At 39.6% G+C, this 19,568-nt stretch overlaps 1 protein-coding gene across 2 annotated transcripts in view; it reads left to right on the forward strand.

The window, feature by feature from the left end:
* Positions 1-19,568, forward strand: part of EGFLAM (EGF like, fibronectin type III and laminin G domains) — a 99,125-nt gene that overhangs the window by 49,857 nt on the left and 29,700 nt on the right. For both annotated transcript variants that reach the window (XM_072416613.1, XM_072416614.1), the window contains exons 7-9: positions 2,100-2,266; positions 11,673-11,788; positions 13,850-14,228. In XM_072416613.1, coding sequence (XP_072272714.1) covers positions 2,100-2,266; positions 11,673-11,788; positions 13,850-14,228 — 662 coding nt within the window. The remainder of the gene's footprint in view (positions 1-2,099; positions 2,267-11,672; positions 11,789-13,849; positions 14,229-19,568) is intronic.

A 19,568-nucleotide genomic window follows, 5' to 3' on the forward strand; every position in this document is an offset into this window, starting at 1 on the left:
CTCCCGTTACCTTGGCCATTACCATTAACATTATTTTAGATGGGCATCTCCTAAAGGACCGAATCATGAAGAAATTATGTAAAGACTATGATAACAGCTACTAGAATTAAAAGCAAATGTTTTACCAAGATAATATGCAGGCCACCTTCTGTAACCTGGTTCTATGAAAACAGTTGGTATTCTGATCCTCAGTCTTTCATACCTTCTGAATCATTGAGAAGGTATGAAAGAAGGTATGAGCTAAAATAATGAAGGCATGAGCTAAAAAAATGATTTTTTAGCTCAGGTCAGTGGTAGACATGTTCTACAGTGGGCCCCTTTGCAGAACTGCTTTGGCACCAATGGAACTGACTTAAGGCCTCTGTTGACAGAGAAGGGTCTGAGGCCCTCATGCAGTGGCATACTTCACACTTTCCTTCTCCGTGTTCTCCCCTGGCTCGAGTGTATTTGAAATACTGAGTTATTACTCTTTGGCCCCAAGCTGGGGAGGGGTATAATTAAAACCTAATGTTTAAACCTAAATGGACAAAGTATGGGTTTGCAATAATTGATGCAGGTTTGGTTATTTTTCACTTACTAGTTTTATACCAATCTGCCATAGCATTGCTCCTCTCTTTAGAAAATTTGAACTATTGATATATAACCTTACTAAAGCTAATTTCAGACCTATGGTTCAACTGATTGGGAGTGGTTGGTAACCACATAGTGCAGTGGATTGTAGCATGGCTGCTGAACGCAACATGTTGCTTCTGGTCACCTTTTGAGCGACTAGACACTTCTATTGACTTAAATGCGAACTCCATCAACTGCAACCACCTTGGGAGGTGGGTAAAAGCAGTTGCTGCTGGAAGACTGAGAAAGATCCATGAACTTCATTGAATCACAACAAACCCTAACCACTGTCAACCACACAAAGTGCAGTTGAGGTTGAACTATAGTTCACACAACAACCATGGGGAATTAATTAAGGTATAAATGCTGTATCAATGTCAAAACAGGACTAGGTTGTCATTCTGGCCAACCTAATCCGGTTCCAGTAATATGCATAAAACATTTCCAATTTGCCCACAAAATTAAGGTTGACAATCCGACTACACAGGTTACTACTGCAAGGTGAGATCTACAACTAATACAGCTAGTAGATGGTCACATTCAACTGCTATTGTTCTTTATTGTTGAAGACGTTTTGCCATCAATCCAGATTTTGAAGATGAAACTCCCCTTCGGACACACCCCTCATACCCTATTTTCATACTCCTTTACTTAAATACCGACAAACAATATTTGGAATAAAATGGGCCATAGTAACCTTTTTATTAATCATAACAAAATCTTTTAACAATTACAACATACTGTGAACATTTTATTAACAGTGTTGCAGGTCCCAGTAAATTACTAACTCCCCAACCTGATTGTGTTCCTGTGGATACTTTTGTTTTCCTGCTCCCCAGCCGCCACCACACCACCTCGGGGACAATGGTACCTGCGTCCATAGCTCCCTCTGGCCTTCCTGACAACCATAAGTCACCTGAGGCTCCACCTAAACAGGAACTCCATACCACTGATGGGTTCCACCCCCTTGTTGCTTCACCTATCCTTACCCCCATTTTGGACCTGCAACCCCACCACTGCCATGACATGACAAAACTGCCCTCACCTTTTTGACATGTCCCATACAATCCCTGCATAAGAAAGGTAGGGTGGGTGGTCAAATAATCTTCTTTCTTCTTCTTACGTCTGAATCCACCGCCACCCACTTTTTCATGCTTATTTCATCTGTTCACCTGACCCCTCCTCCCCCCTATATGACCCCACTTAATCACCCCATGCTGCTTGACTACCCCCATACTCCAATTAACCCTTCTCCAGTACTTTTCCTTTCTCATCCTTGTCATAAGGCCCTCCACCTTGTTTATTGCTCCAGGGCTACTTATTACTGGAAAGTTGCTTGGGTGACCATCAAAACTTCTTCAGCTTTACAGGACAGGTTGAGTTGAGTGTGACTTACTGCTACTAGTTAGACCATACCTTTGAAGAATGAGAACCATCACAGATATGTTTTTCGGTATTAATAATAATACATTTCTTTGGTTGTCTAGGCCAGATCTTGACAATGAGTGGGTTGCCATAACAGAGAAGGTGCTGGTGGACTCCATGGTTCTGAAAGGATTAATCCCCGACACCAAATACCAATTTGCGGTGAAGGCAGCAAACTTCTTCGGAGAGAGTTTACTCAGCATTCCTAGCGAAGTTATCAGGACATTTCGTAAGTAAAACTCAAAAACATCCTTTTATTTATTTTCATGAAGTTTGTGACTAAGAGTTTGGCAGAAAATTCACTTCTGAAGCAACAAATAGCTTCGGGCTGCATTCAGCTCCCACGTAGTGTAGTGGCCATGCTGGAGATTATTAAATCCGAGCTATTGGTAATATTCTCAGGACTTCAGAACAAATACTAATCCTTTAGAAGCTTTCCCCCCTCGGGGTTACATTCACGCTTATATTTGGATCACTGGCCACTGCTGTTGTCACCTTCTGCATTATTAATAGATGGAATCACACTGTGGAGAACAACATAAGGGGACATTCAAGGCTTGAAATTGGATGGTCTTTCACTGTGAACTTTTAACATTTAACCTGTCAATGATTGAAGTATTGCAATGTGTCCGTGACCTTAAGAACATCATTGTACTTTAATAAGACAGGTTTACAGAGAATGATCCTGCAATTGAAGAGTATCTATGGTCTTTAAAAGTTTTTCTTTTTTTTTTTTTTTAATATACACGTGAATGTGGTCAGCTTAAAGGTACATCCCAGGTTATCTTGGAAATATAGCCTGTGCCTTTCGCAATGCATTTGAATGGAGTCATTGGATGTATCATGTCCAAATCATATTCATATCCATACCAGAAGTAGTTGATATATTAATATTATTATTATTCTTTTGGTAAAGCACAGGTTTGTTTTAATCTCATGTATGAATTTTACTGCTGATCTTCCAGATGGCGGGAGTAATAAAACCTGTTGCATTACCTTGATTATCTCGGAGCACAGGCTAGTTTTAAGACTTTTAAAACTTTTAGTTGCAATTCGCTAAACTTGTATTAGATGCAATAAATACATGTGTGCAGTCCTACTTTGTCTACTGCCTGCATGTTGCAGAGAAGGACCCTTACTCTGGGCGTGTAAGTCGTGGTCTCTCCGCAGAAGCCAAACACACCATACCTACAGCTCTGCAGTTATCAAAATTCATGCTTTTTGCCAATTGGAGAGCTCTAGGTCCGACTCAAAAAGGGGCATTTTAGAGAGCACAGTTTCCACACAGGAAGAAAATAGGAAGAAAATATACTTTTAAACTTTGTACCCTTTTTGTTGGTGCGCATGGAAAGTATTTGGTGGATTTAAGTTGAAATAGCCCCCACTGTGTTAGTAATCTGGTAATTTAAGAACCCAACTCTGATAAGGCAAACCATTCCCAGACATGCCCACTGCAGGCTGTTTACTCTCCCATACAAAAAAAAAAATCAGAAGGCAAGGTTCATTTTAAATTATATGTAAACCCTAACAATGAACTTATTTGCTTTATTTTGTAATGTTGAATATACCAATTAAGCTGTTTTCTTATATATGTCGGATAAGTACAAAAAATACCTGTTCATCATATCAGAAATTTATAGCTGTCCTATACATACTTCCTATGGTACTCAAAGTGTCTTATTTGTCCTTCCAGTTCTTATCTTGGATTTCCTACAACCATCTATGTTGTAGGAATGGGGACAGTGGAAGGGATTCAGTAGTGTAGCAAAAGCAACCAGATACAGCTGATCTCTTTAAAGCTGCATACACGCGTGCAATTATTGTCGTTGGAAAGGATCTTTCACGATCCTTTCCAACGATGAAGGACTGCACGATACATGAACGTACATACAGCAGCATTCTGCTCTATGCAAAGGGGAGGGGGAGAACGATGGAGCGGCATCCTGCATTCTGCCCCTTTACTTGCATTCCTCCGTGGATCTGCCAGGATGGTTGTTCGGATGATGAACAATGAGCGCTGTACACATGCCAGATTCTTGTCCAATATCAGCCCTGAGTTGATTATCGGGCGAGAACCATTGGACGTGTGTATGTAGCTTTAGTCTACCCAAATGTTGTGTGTGCTGTCAACCAACATAGGAATGTTATTACTTGCAGGATGTTTAACAAAAAATAATCACTCCCAAGACTGGAGAGCATACACTTTAATGAGCGACGCTGGGTGATCCAACAAACCAGGAATGGATCTGGTCCAGGATTCAAAACATTTTCTAGCAAATAGCAAATTACTTTGAAGAAATCCATTCCAGATTTGCTGGATCACCCAGCTTCACTGGTGAAAGTGTATCCTCTCCAGCCTTGGAGAGCTTTAATAAGTCAGGCCCTTTAAATCATCATGAACTATCCATCAGGAATATGACACATAATATCCAATATGCATACAAGCAGTCTCTTTAATTTATTTTACTGATCCGTAACTAAAAACCCATCATAAAAATATATCACAGTAAAAATTACCTTTGAATAGATGTTATTACAGTCAATATATATATATATATAAATATATATATATATATATATATATATATATATACACAATTTACTAAAACTATATGTGCATACTTCCCATAAAATATTTTTTTAATAATGCCTTTTTTTTATTATTATTTCAGTATGGCATGGAACTGGTTGATATAACCCAAACAGCACTTAAACATCATTAAGTGCCCTGAATGCCAAGTATGTTTGCAGACAATATGTAGGAGAGAATTCTTTGCTGAGTGTTACTAGATTCTTAAATAACATTTTCCTTGTATGGTTAGCTAGAAAACACTTTCATTTTAGGCTGCAACAAACTGCCTTTCGTTAACTAATATTTTTTTGCTTTAGAGTCCATTTACATGGTTGTGTTGCTGGTGCATTGTGGTACTATTCACTCTGAATGGCACCCCAATGCCACAGAAGGACTGTGTTGCACCGCAGTTACAAACATGCAGCGTAGTGCACTTTTCAGAAATACTATATGAACTTTTTTTTGTGCATTAGGCAGCCCACTTAAAGGAGTCCTGAGTCCATATTGGATAGAGTTGAAAAGGTTAAAAATTTATATCAGAATACTGTTATCTTTGACCCCATTGGGCAACATGCCCTGAGTTCCTGTGTGGTCTTGAAGACTGTAAATGCGAAGAAACATTCCCAATAGCGATACAGGAATAAAAACTACAACATACTAATTGTTCCCACTTCAAAACTATTCTAATACGCTAATAGATGGTTAAAATAGTTTTAAAGTTGCTCACAACTGTGTGTTGCAGTATTGTCCAGCATTTGGGTATACTGGTGTGCACAGCATTTCATTCTAAATTCAGTTAGTCAAGTGGCATTACTTTAAATGGTGCACCGTCTCATATACATCCGAAATGTTTTTGGGGTGCCCTGCATTTTCAAAAATGGTGAAGGTATATTTTGTGTGCATTAAGGAACACTGAGACGTCATTCAAATGAATAGACTGCCTTGATGCAATAAAAGCTTCTTCTCTTGAATGGAAACAATTGGTGCTTTATCTTCTAGTGGTCTATGATTTGTAGAGTGGTTAATAAAACAAGTGCATCCATGTGGTATGTTTACGTATATTCATAGTTTCCTCTGATCCTCAAAGACCATTGTACAAATGTTGAGAATGGATTCAGTGGTAAAACTCCGGCCTGCTTCCTTATGCCATTGGCTTGCTGTTGGACAATAAACATGATGAGTAGCCTCACTTGGCTGTAGAAAGGTATGGGGATGGCATTAGGTAAGCCAGAATTTGACCAAGGAAGTCAGTCATAAACTGAATTATAATAAAAAGCTGGGTTCTAGGGATCCAGTTCTTAAGTTAAAAAGAAAATCTGAACATGCACTTGTAGGTATCCGAAAAAGTCTGAGCTAGTTTACCATCCACAAAGAAAGCTAGCCTGATTTTTGAATGTCTGTTTTGGGAAACGTGCCATGATCTGCTGCTGCATGCAACCGTATGCAAGAAATGGCTCCCAATCACTTGAATGAAAGTGGTTGAGCCTGCTGTAGAATGCTGTGGCTTGCTAGGGGTCTAACATGGTCCTAACCCTTCTTTGTTTTATTAAAAATTTGTTTTTATCTTTTGTATCATTTGAGGACTGTGGGACAGAGACAACGATAAAAAATCAGAAGCTCTAACTCTTCCTTGTCCTATCAAAAATGAAGCTACAACTTTGGCTCAGGTTAGGCTTTCAATGCTACATTTGTGATAATGATAAATCTCCTTTAACTAAATGGCATTTCCATTTGTCTTGGACACAGAGAATGTTAAAGCTTTGTCTGTGACGAATACAAATAATTCCCAAATTGAAAATAAATAACACAACTTTGTACAATTGCTGCTCATGAGATCAAGTATAAAGAAGGTGGAAGCTTCCTTTTTGTTTGCAGATGTAATTCATTATTTATCCGCCAACATAAAATGCATCCCCACTACAAAGACACTTTCTATTTGCGCTTGTGAAAATGAACGGACGGACTTGCACGGCCTCTGATTGTTTGAAAATTAGATCATACATAACTTTTCCTACATTTGCTTTTGCCTGTGATGAAACACCGAGGAAAGAGGTGATGATTATTTAAAGTGTGATCCTAGGAGAAATAGCAACAGAGTATTTTGTTTCCCAAGAGGCTGATTTTCATTTCAAGAGAAATAGCAGATGACACGTCGGTGTTTGGGGACCTGTGACGCTCCCCTGTGAGACTCGTTATTTCAGAACGGCAACAAGAAAAAGTAAAGAAAGAAAAAACAACTTTCTAGTTCTTTCCTAAACTTTGATCTGGATTGCTGGTCGTGTTCAAGAGTTATACGAGTTCCTAATTTTTAAAAGAAGAATTTTTAAAAGATTATTGATCAATGAAATAAATTGAATCTAAAACCAATATTTTCCAATCTTCCAGTATATGTGCTTGATGAAATATGCACAATAATTTGGCCTATCCACACAGGTACAATAAACTTCTATGCAAACGAGTTCAGTGTTTTTGCATATCCAGTGGTACCTTGGTATAAATCCTTAATCCATTCCAGATCCTTGGACTTATACCAAACAGAACTTATACCAAACAAATTTTTCCCATAAAAAATAAAAGGAAAATGATTAATCCATTCCTATGAAGAAAAAATCCTATTGTTCTTGGCATATTATACATTGTGATGGGGTTGTAAAGAATAATTTAAACACTGCTTAATACTAAAATACATAAATACAAAAGCAATTAGATGAAATAAATGAAAATTTAACCTCACTTTACCTTGCTGAAAGGAGTTGAGTGCTTACTAGGATGGTGCTGAGAAGGGAGGAGGAGGAGATGTTATGTAATTCACAGAGAGTTATAGCGTGGGTTGTTCAATGAATGGTAGCAACTGGCGTACCTACGTTTGTGGGCAGTTGTGGCTTTGTCTCGAGAGAGGTAAACAAGGGTAGCGCGCGGTGTTATGACTCATTTTGACCCATACAAGTTCTAGCACAAAGGTTGTATACCAAGCATGATTTTTTGTGTCCAAACCGTACTTTTACCAAGTAGGACTTATTCCAAAGCAGCTGGGACCATGATAAGCCTATATCAGATTGCTGAGGCTCACCATGGGTCTGAAATAGGCCTTAAAGATGCCTTAACTGACATCTGTAGCTGCAGGCACTGTGGGGGAATTAATTTTCAAAGTTCACAGGACAAGCCCTGAAGCTGTATTTAAAAGCTCAGCTCCCCTTCTCCCTGTTTCTAAAAGAGATTTAGAATTTTAATCTCTTAAACACAGAACAAATGTGGGAGGGGAAGTAGGGTGGGGTGTCAAGAGTAGTGTTTCTGTCCCAATTGAGGCCAATCTAAATGTTTAGTTCAGTTCCAAAAGAAGCTGGAAATTTTGATGACAGCCCATTTCCATGATGATATCAAGGGGACAACCAATAAGAATACTGTTCACTGTTTAACTTAAAAAAAGGCTTACACTATCTATTATTAGGTGTCGGGTGGAACTGCTAACAGCCGATTTTTACATTGGCGACCATGAGCTGTTAGCCCAATTTAAAGTACATGGTGGGCTACCATCATACTAAATCTCTACTCCAGTCCGCATCTAAAGATTTGTCATCTGTATCAAACAAATACAAAGTCTAAGTTAAGTTTAGGTTTATCTAGTGAAGGGTGTTAAGATATTTTTATGTTTGTGCACATCATATGGCAAAAGTCTAGGGAAGGTCCATTTCTGTTTAGCATGACTGTGCCCCTGTGTACAAAACCAGTTCCATAATGACATGATTTGGTGAGTTTGATATGGAGGAACTCAAGATGCCTGATCACCTTTGGGATGAATAAAAATGCTAATTGTGGGCCAGATCTAACATCAATATCTGAGCTTTTTTGGCCGATGGGCACAAATTCCCACAAGTACATTCCAAAATTTTGCTGGATTTTCCTTGCTAACCAACCTATAACTTGCACCAGGTAGAAGGGACTTGGCCAAAATGTTCGGTAATTGAAATCAAACATTGTTGGAAGAGGTTGGAAATAGTAACAAACTGCTCCCAAAGGTTTGTAAGACCAACCCCACTCAAATAAATTGAGTACTTACTAAATAAATATTAAGAGGACAGAACAAAGCTGGGTTTTTTTGATTCGGCAAATGATTTTGTATTGGGAAAAAATTACATTGAGTCATTGTGACCAAATCACATAAACATAAACCTAGAAGAATTCATTTTTTCCATCGAATATTAGGTCTTACCCTTTTGGATACTCATGACCGTTGTATATACAGAAAACTCCCTATGTTATAAGTGAAAGCGCTCTATTACCCAACGCGTTCCGTCCTATTGGCTTCTTCAGGGGTATTGCAAGAGTGTTGATTATTGGTAATGAGACTGGGATTGGTGTAGAGAACTGCATCTGTGCAGAAGTTTCCTTGGAGGGATCTGTGCCAACCAATATGAAGAATATACTTTATGTGGTAGATGGGGGAATCCTTCAATTCAGGAATTCCCCATCTACCACACACAGGATATTCCGAGATTGACTATGAGCAGAAAAAACAGCCAGGAGCCTCCTGGGTTCTGTAGCGTGAGTATCCCAGTATGCTCTGTGTCTATCCTTTAAGGTAAAGTAAAAAGTTTGGTTTAGGTCCACTTTAAGTTCATTCATGCATGAAGGATGCAGGATATTCCAGGTATTCGGCATCCCCGGGGGCTGCCTGACTACCCAGTATATACTGGCATCCTACATTGAGTTACACATGTGCAGCTCCGTATGCTTTAAAAAAGATTAACAGGCAGGTAATTATGAATGCCCGTCCCTTATGCATGGTTTTTATTTGTGGAGCTATAGTTCCACTTTAAGTGAGAAAAATATTTCATTTGCACGGATAGTTCAGCCAAAATTCAGGCACATAAATTGCAGCCGAGAAAAGAAAACTTTTACGGTAACCAGTATATAAAGACTGCTATACCTGCTTAGTGTTTTCTGTTTTTCACTGGAATTGCTCTTTAATTACACCAGTTTATTTTTACTTTCAGAGTTCTTGATTCTATCCCTCTCTCAAAATGAGAATGATCATTAAAATCAATTTGTAAACTGTAAATTGCACCTTCCAATTTATTTCATTGAACAAACTTCAATAGTTTTGATTCTACCTGGAGTTTTCAGTTTGGCGTTTATCCTGCATAATGCAGAGTGCAATTACACATGTTTGCAAATTAATTCCTTTAATCAGAAATCAGAAGTAATTTGCCCTTTCTTGGGAGCGCCGGTGCTGTTAAAGGAGCGTTTATTTCTTTCAATCGCTCATGAAAGGCAGCGCTGGTGAAGAAAAGGTTATAATAAGCAGGATATAAATATAATAGGGGTGTGCAAGCTGACTGCATCGATCAGCCTTGTGAAGCAATCATTATGTCCTTGCCAAGCACAATGCCTATTATAGATGGTGTAATTGAATTCACTTTCAATGCTCATTGTATTGATTTTAAAAGATTTGCAACACTTCTTCATTCCAATGTATTTTTTTTGTATTGTACCAGTTGTAGAATATGTTTCAGCTTTTAGTTGATAGGTTACATTGTGGTATTAAATAGGATCTTGATTTACATGTTTTTTCTTTTTCAATAAGATGTGCCCCGGAATGTACCGGAATAAAAACAGGATTTTTAAAGGCACTATTTACTTTATGTTTATTCTTTTTATTGTTGTTTATAGTTCCATTAATGTTCAGTGCAGGTCCTACCCTACAATGACACCAACAAAGGAGTAAGCCTGCTCTGTAGCCAATTTTAGACAGTTGTTGCAGTAGCCAACAGCGAGGCAGCTCTCAGCAATGGTTCCAAAATGCATGCTATTGTCCTTGACAACATTTGCCAGATTGGGGAAGCTTTGAATTAACTTTTAGGTCTTAGGAAACCCATGCTGTGATTGCTAGATCTACAGTTCACAGTACATTAACATCGTGGTCATGCCTCTTACATTGCTGGCCAATGGGAAGAACCCTTACTGATAGCTAAAAGGATCATTGATGTCAGTGGTAACTGAGCTGTGAAGTCCACATTGCTCATTGCTCAAGGGACCCATTCAAATATTTATGAAATCCCCATTTCTTGGTAAAATAGCCTGGTGGTCATGGAAAGACTACCACTTACATTGGTGGCCATTGGGAAGAATGTCACCCCTACAGATGGTTAAAAGCAGGGGTGTCAAACTCAAATACCTAGAGGGACGAAATTAAAAACTTAGACCAAGTCGGACCCCAAACTTGAAATTTATTGAACAAATTGAGAGGTTTACTACTTCATCTATAACTAACAAAAACAAACCCATCTACACACACTTTAGGGTTGAAAAGACTAATTTCCATCTGTCTATGGAGCCTGTGTGTGATTTTTCATCCTCTTATCACAAGTTTTTCGGACACTAAAAGTTACACAACGCAGTATCTAATGGATTGAAACAAACACAATGCCCCTGGTAGTAGACACCATGTGATGATTGCTTAGGCTTTGTGTCACATGATGGGTGTACAGGAATAATGTCTATGTATTGCATGTAATAAAAATGATGATGTGAGGTGGTAACGCGGACGGGCGGGTGGACCAGATGTAGTTTATTTTTGGAATTCTTTGGGGGGGGCCAAAAAAAGGACCTTGAGGGCCAGAGTTTGACACCCCTGGTCAAAAGGATCATTGGTATCAGCTAAATTCACCTGAGAGGCATAAATTGCTCATTGCACAAGAAACCCTAGCAAACTCTGCATTAGACATATTATTATTATTGTATTTATATAGCCCCAACATATTATGCAACACTGTACATTAAATAGGGGTTGCAAATGACAGACAGATGCAATGACACAGAAGGAGAGGACCCTGCCCAGAAGAGCTTACAATCTAATATATGGGGGACATATTGAGGCTTTCTGCACTGCCAAACAGGGCAGAGGGAGGACCTGGGTTCCAACCACTCCACTCTCCAGTAGTAAAAGATTAGTTACCTACTAAAGCTGAGCATTACCAACTCTTACATAAATATAAAAATATAATCTATGAAAAAGTTTTTCTTTTTATTGTCTATAAATCACAAATTGTGTTTTGTCTTCCAGGCACAGATGAGCTGGGATCGGGAAGCTACATTCACAGTTATGTCACAGAGCCTAAGATAGGCGATGATGATGGATATGATGTTGATGATTCTGATTATGATATCTATATAGATGATGTAAGTAAAATTATGGTTTGTACATTTTTTATCCTAGAAATAATGCTAACCATTTACCTTTTATAATGTATATAATTTGAGTCACTCTTTGTTCTAGAATTATTAATGAATTCTGAAACGAAAATGAAAGCCTAAAATGCAACATTGTCTAAATAATACATTATACAATACACAACAGAATGTACAAATATAAATATTTTTGGGCCACTTCTTGCATGGCAAAGTACCTGCTCTATGTGAAATGTTGTGCAGTGCCATTGATTGTAAATGGCACCAGAACATATTGCACAGAAGAGCACCTTTACTCTATGCATGGGGTACGCTGCATTGCTTACAGTAAATGATATCCTATTAGTGCTGGGCTGTCCTTTATATCCCTGCACATACAAAGTATAACAAATTATCCATATACGTGGACTGTGTGTTTTTTGGTAACCCTGGGCTGGGTTGGTGTAGGGGTGTGTATGTATGTACACATATAAGTTCTTTCTTATTAGGGAACAACTTCAAATCAATTATTTAGAAATGTTATATGTTTAAAACTAGGAGGACACCCCTAGCTCTGAAAGCTTTCTCTGATTTAGAAGTGAAGTCTTATGCTTTGGTTGCAACCATGTGAGTGATATGTTGAGCCTGGTGGTGAAATTTCAGTGCGGTTAATCGTTCCTCATACCCATGATCCACTTCCAACAGCTTATAGAATATGAATAGGAGCAGCAGTGAGCGTTTCATTATTGGCCATTGTAAAAGAACCAGAGCCGCGGTGCAGGCAACCAAGCAGCTGCCGGAGAGGCACAGGTCACCTGTTGTTTGTAAATGTTTATTTGCAGACAAACCGCGCCAGCTACAGCAGTCACTGTGGATTACAACAAGCAAAAATAAATACTGAATGAAAAATTTCCTGGGGTGCCAATAATGATAATAATAAAGAAAACTTTCTTGTTTCCCTTGTTATCCTTTTCTTAAAAGCAGTATCTTTATTTCTCTATTAACGTAATAATCACATGGATCTTAAATAACACAATATTAATTAACAGAGAAAAGAATTAATAAGTAATCAACAATTATTCAAAATAGGCTAAATAATGATCACAAAAAGTACAATTATATGTTAAGCAAAGAGTCCGTTCTCTGTATCGTGCACCTTGGCTGGGTTCCAAGAAGATTGGACAGAGAAAAGAGAGAGTAAAGCCGCGTACACACATGTAATTCTTGTCACTGGAAAGGATCTTTCATGATCCTTTCCAATGATAAGAACCGCACGATGCATGAATGAGTGCTGTACATACAGCACTGTTCTGCTCTATGGAGAGGGGAGGGGGAGAACGACGGAGTGGCACCCTGCTGCCCTCGGATCGCTCATCGTTCATCGTCCGTGGATCCACCAGAACGGACCTACGAACGATGAACAACGCGGGCTGTACACATGCCAGATTCTCGCCCGATATCCGCCCTGAGCCGATTTTTGGGCGAGAAAAATTTGACGTGTGTACGTAGATAAAGGCAATAAGAGAGAGGAGCAATAAGAGGTATCAGAGGTATAAGAGAGCAATTTGTGGCTGTTGTCCCTTCCTATACATCTCCAGGACCCCTGGCCACATTCAGCCACTCTCATGCATCCACCCCTTACTTAGGTGTCCTCCCACTTCCGGAAATACACTGCTCACAGGTGCCCGCTGATATTCTCCATTAGGTGTCACTGTTGCATTGGGGGCAAGTCCTCTGCCTCAGCTGACCAGCTGGTTCCGGCTTCTTTGGGTGTCATCAAATAAAAGCAATGTTTACACCCCTGGCAGGAGATTTGGAAAAGTCCTTGAAGTAGATTTCACAATGCACACCCCCCCCCCATACCCAACAACTGGTAACAAATAGTAAATAAATAAATAAATGATCAAAAATAGAAGCCTTAATTAAAAAAAAAATGAATTAGGCAAATTAATTATTATGCTATTGCAATGACAACTGACTGCTATATATTATCTTGGGTCATGAAACGATTAGTTATTCATTATTTTATATCACCTGTTTATATATATATTTACTGTTATTGTTATTTGATAGGTGAAGCCCCTTCCCTCCAACAAAGAGGGCAACAAAAAGATTGTTATCGAAACAAAGGGCACATCCGGGACATTTACAAAGATAGTTCCTTTAAAAACCACCACCACTTCTTCACCAGTGAAGTCCACTACCACCAGAAGGACCTTTCCAACCACGGCCATAACAACCAGGACCACACCCTACCCCACCACCACCACCACGGTCAAAACAACTACCAAACCCACCAGAAGAGTTGGCGTGATGTCGCCTCCTCGCCTGTTTGATCTAACTTGTGAGGAAACCGTCTGCCCAGCCGACAGCTTCTGCCTGAATGATTATGACCGTGGAGGCTCCCAGTGCCACTGTAATCTGGGAAAAGGAGGGGAGACTTGTGAAGAGGGTAAGTTTTCAACACGTTTTAATTGAATACAATTCTTGCATGTAATATTACCGTATTTTTTGGACTATAAGACGCACTTTTTCTTCCCCAAAACTGGGGGGGAAAAGTGGGTGCGTCTTATACACCGAATACATGTTAAATATAATTTAAAAAAATCATACTCATCCGATACCGCGATCCCGCGATGCTGCGTGCTTCTTCTCCTCGCTCTCCTCCCGGCTGCAGCGCGTGTCTCCTCCTCCTCTGAGCGAGGAGAAGCCGACACGCATACCCCCGCGATCCCATAAGCAGGCTGATCCAGCCTGCTTACGGGATCGCGAGGGCACGGGTGCCGGCTTCTCCTGGCTCTCCTCCCGGCTGCAGCGCGTGTCTCCTCCTCCTCCTCTGAGCGAGGAGAAGCCGGCACACGTGCCCTCGCGATCCGGTAAGCAGGCTGGATCAGCCTGCTTATGGGATCGCTGGGGTATGCGTGTCGGCTTCTCCTCGCTCAGAGGAGGAGGAGACACGCGCTGCAGCCAGGAGGAGAGCGAGGAGAAGAAGAAGCCCACAGCATCGCGGGATCGCGGTATCGGGTGAGTATGATTTTTTGGCACAGGGTGATCAGAAGGGGATACATTGTGTCAATGTATCCCCTTCTAATCACTCTGTGTCAATGTATCCCCTTCTGATCACTCTGTGTCAGAGTGATTAGAAGGGGATACATTGACACAGAGTGATTAGAAGGCGATACATTGACACAGAGTGATTTTTTAGTATTTTGTTCAGAATCTTTTTTTTCTAGGTTTTTCTCCTTTAAAATTGGGTGCGTCTTATAGGCCGGAGCGTCTTATAGTCCGAAAAATACGGTACTTATCAGTATACAACATTTCAATAATGGTGGTCTTTAACAGGTTTTAGGAGAGAATAGGAGATAGATTTCAGTTCTTCTAAATAGGTTACATATAGTTATATAGTAGATTAGGTTGAAATAAGTCCATCAAGTTCAACCACTAGGGAAATAAACATATCTCAGATATTAAGAAATCCTATAAGACATAGTTGGTCCAGAGAAAGGCAAAAAAACCCCTGGTACAATTTGCTTCAACAGGGGAAAAAATTCCTTCCCGATTCCATGAGGCAATCAGATGTTCCCTGGATCAACAGTCACAACAACAGTTACAAATGATTATAAAGAAAATGTGGTGCAAGCATTAACCTGGCAGGCGTGGGATGTCATCATGATGATAAAGGCAAATTAAAAACTGCATAATGAGTGAATAATAATTCAGGTTTTTATAGCAACATTTAATGTATAAGTAATGCACCCGTGGCACAATCACGTACCCTACATAACTACAAATCCCATAAGCACAGGAACACAGATGGTCATCTGCAGACAGGCACATCTTATATATTATATCATCTAAATCTAAATCTAAAAGGTAAAAGGAAACAATAATTAAATTACACAATTCCTGTATGAGAGTCATGTCACTGGGCCTTCTATTGGAATCCTGAAAAAGGTAAGGATCGCAAATAAATGTTTCTCAACCTTTTTAAAATGGGGGAACCCTTGAAATAACTTTCAGCTCTTCAGGGAACCCTTCCATAATTATTATATCCACAGTTGGTAGACAGTAAGTGGAATGCCTCTTACATTGCCAGCCATTGAGAAGAACGCCATTCTTACAGATAGCCAAAAAGATCATTGGTTTCAGTTAAATTAACCTGAGAGGCACAAACTGCTAATTTCCTAAGGAATCCCGAGCAACCCCTGGAGGAACCCTGGTTGAGAAACACTAATTTAGAACATCTCCTCGTTAAAGTGGGATCCTGAGCTTTCCCAGGATTCGGCCATATTGTCACTGGATGTCCTGGGTGTACTAAGCGTTGCTTTATCTGTGTTAAACACACCCAGCCCTGGATGCACAATTAGCTATGTGACTTTTATATGTATTTTTGCTTCACAAATTAAAATAAATAATATACGAAGAATATATATCTGAACCATGGACAATCTCTGTTCTGATTTTAACTAACTTTTTGTAAAATAAATCAAAATTAAATTTAAGAAAAACTGTATACAAGACCTGATTTACAAAGGTGCTTTTTTCCTGTACAGTTTTTGTCTGCACATTTTTACCTTCATTAGAAATACACTGTAAATTTTAATATTATTTTTAAAAGACCATTCCAGCAGCCTAATGCTGAGGGACTGGATAGGGCCTATACATATTAGGAAAGAGTGCACCCTGTTATTTTTTAGCTGATGGAGAGTTGAACCATCTAGCATTTTTTTTAATATATTTTGTTGAGAATCTAACAGTGAGATCTTTCCCAGGTCTGTTCACACCTCCTATAGGCAAAATAAGGGGTTCCTTAGTTTTTTTTGCCATTTTGTGGGAGTGTATAAGAGTATCACAAAGTTGGACAGGAACAGATTAGGAATCATGACAGCAAGATCTTTTTTCGTGCCCATGATGTAAAAGGTGCCAGTAAGCCCACCAGAATTCATTTATATCATTGATATAATTTTAGGGTGGGCAGGCAACTTAAGGACAATATGTAAAAATTACACAAATATTATCTCTTTTTTTTTTTTATTCTTCTTACCATATTGTTTTAGTAGTGGGAAAAGAATAGACATGTAGAAGCACTTAATAAAATAATTTTACCATCTGCTGGAGTGGCTGAAATAGCTAAAACAGATGAAAAACAAGAAGAAATCACAATCCTTTTATAGATGGATTCTGGCAAACATTCAGGAAATAAAAACAAAGACAGCAGAAGTCAGGACAAAAATTAACAGTTTCGTGAGTTTACCATATACAGCAAGATGATTATTTTGTAATATTCCACGGGGAATATTGAACATTAACAGCTAATATTGAACATTAACACCTTTTTCAGAGCATTGGCTGTTAAGTGGTGTGATTACCACTTTGCAGGTGTGGTCACATGCTACATGCAGCGCCTAGTCCTCTGAAGGAGCCGGGGAGGGGCAGTTTGACGCTTTTTACAAATGCCCACCAACCCCCCATAGCAATGCTCCACTGTGTTTAGTGGCAATGTGAAAAAAGCTATGCTATATAAAAATGAGCATTTGCCCTGTTTTTATACCATGCCACACCTTCTGTGACTCTTCGCTATGGCCAGGGGTGTAGTGGGGCAGACACGGGTGGATGCACACTCATATCTTGCAAAGTATTCTTCGGTGGTCCACGGCCCTGGCTAGTTCGCCCACCCGCTGGGTCAGGAGAATGACCCCTCTGGGGAGGGCGCACCAGCCTGAGTCGCAGACCACGTCTCCCGTATGGAATTTCGAGCTCAGGGCGGTAGGCAGGTTGTCTCTCTGAACACCACCTGCCCACACTCCTATCGCAGGCTCAGACCTGGTCAGGTTCTGCTATCATGACGTCACTCTGGGGGAAGTTTCTTCCCCTTTGAGTGACACATAGGCAGGGGTGTAGTGGGGCGGGCACGTTTGCATTGTACTGTGCCCACTCTTCTTTTTTAGAGATTTTAGAGATTTTTCTAGATATGTACATCTTTCCAGGAAGACTCCCCCTCCAATAAGCTGAGATTAAAAGGTAGGTCAAGCCAAAGGGTTTTGTCTAGTTTTAAAAGTGGGGAAAGCTTAGAATTAGTGGTAGTTGGATAGTTCTAACTGGAGGTGGTTCCAACTTTGATAGGAACAAATATGACATCACATGAAAGCAATCCAAGTTTGATCTAAATAAATCATTGACAGAGTATTATTATTATTAACTAGTATTTATAAAGCGCAGAAATATTATGCAGTGCTTCGCACCATGGACTATGTTCAAGACTATTATCATTATTTAGTATTTATATAGTGCCAACACATTACCCAGCTCTTTACAAAATTCATAATCAGGTCACTAACATTCCCCTAGAGGGGCTAACAATTTACCTTCCCTTTTCTTAGACCTATGTCATTATACATCTAATTTTTTGGGGGGAAGCCAATTACCTAACTGCATGTTTTTTGATGTTGGAGGAAACCAGAAGGCCTGAAAGAAATCTAGGCAAGCACAGGGAGAGCATTAAAAAATCCATTCCGATAGTGTCCTGGCCGAGATTTGAATCTGGAACCTGCAAAGGCCAAAGTGATAGCCACCATTCTGGCCTAGTTATATTTTTTTATTTGAATAAAAAGATGCTGGTGCGGTAACTGTGTGGGCTTCTTCCTAATTACAAAACCAGATCCTTTATTTTGGCTTGGGATGTTTGTGGATGGAGAATGAGGGATGCGGTCTTGTGTTCCTATCCATAAAACATCCTTTAAAATCTGACTTGCCAAAGAAGTAAGAGAGCAAAATGTTGCCCCCTTCTCCTTGGCAAAACCACATCCCTACTTTCCCCCAACTGTGGCAAGAGCCATCATTAAAGGGAGGGACCAAGCTGGCCCATCCACTACAGAATGCCCATCAAAACTACATGGGGGTGGATCCTCTCCTCCTCCTGTATCACTGTCTGTATTAGTCTGTCCTTTGCAACCCCTTTATTGTACGGCGCTGCGTAATATGTTGGTGCTATATAAATCCTGTTTATAAAAAAATAATATTAATAATAACAATAATTATAATTATAATAATACAAGATCAGTTGCCCTGTACAATGAAAGCAGCCATGATTGGTATTTTTTCTATGGAAAGCTTCTGCACAGAGGCAAAGCTTTAACGTTTTAAAAAGCCAAGTCATGTACCAACGTGAAATTAAATCAGAGAGGGAACAGAAGAAGCTTCTCTGTCTAATGAAGGTAGTTGTAGGCATCTTGTGAGGTGTGTGAGGTGTCTTGAGTTGTGAGGTGTGCCCATGGTGGAAGATCGATCATGTATTTTTTTTAAAAACAATTTATTGTTATATTGTAGATGAGACTAGCCTTAGAATCTAATTTTTGTTACATTATTCTGGCAATAAGTCACTTTAACCTTGGCAACCCATATATATTTTGGCCAGTCTGATATCACCATATGTCTGGGTTGCCTTCTCTTGGAAGTTCTGAATTGCATAAGGATATCCTTAAGCTGGTATCAGATTTTGCCCAGACTCCATCAAACCACAATCCTAAATCAGCAATGGTGCCGGTACTTAAACATAGGTGTTCTTTTAACCTTAAAAAACGTAGTTGGGCACACAAATATGGACCGACGCACTTACAATTCTAGGGCGCCTTTTCAAATCTCAGTCTGCCTCTGTATCACTGTATTCTCCTAGCTAGCTATTGTGTCATGTGCAGATAAACAAATCAATGTGTTATAACACAGAACTGGCCAGACGTAGAAAACACACAACTGACCTTCCCCATGGCGATTCCTGTGTGCTCTGATCAATGTT

Source organism: Pyxicephalus adspersus, chromosome 6, assembly GCF_032062135.1.
Source record: "Pyxicephalus adspersus chromosome 6, UCB_Pads_2.0, whole genome shotgun sequence".
In the NCBI taxonomy this organism is placed as follows: domain Eukaryota; kingdom Metazoa; phylum Chordata; class Amphibia; order Anura; family Pyxicephalidae; genus Pyxicephalus; species Pyxicephalus adspersus.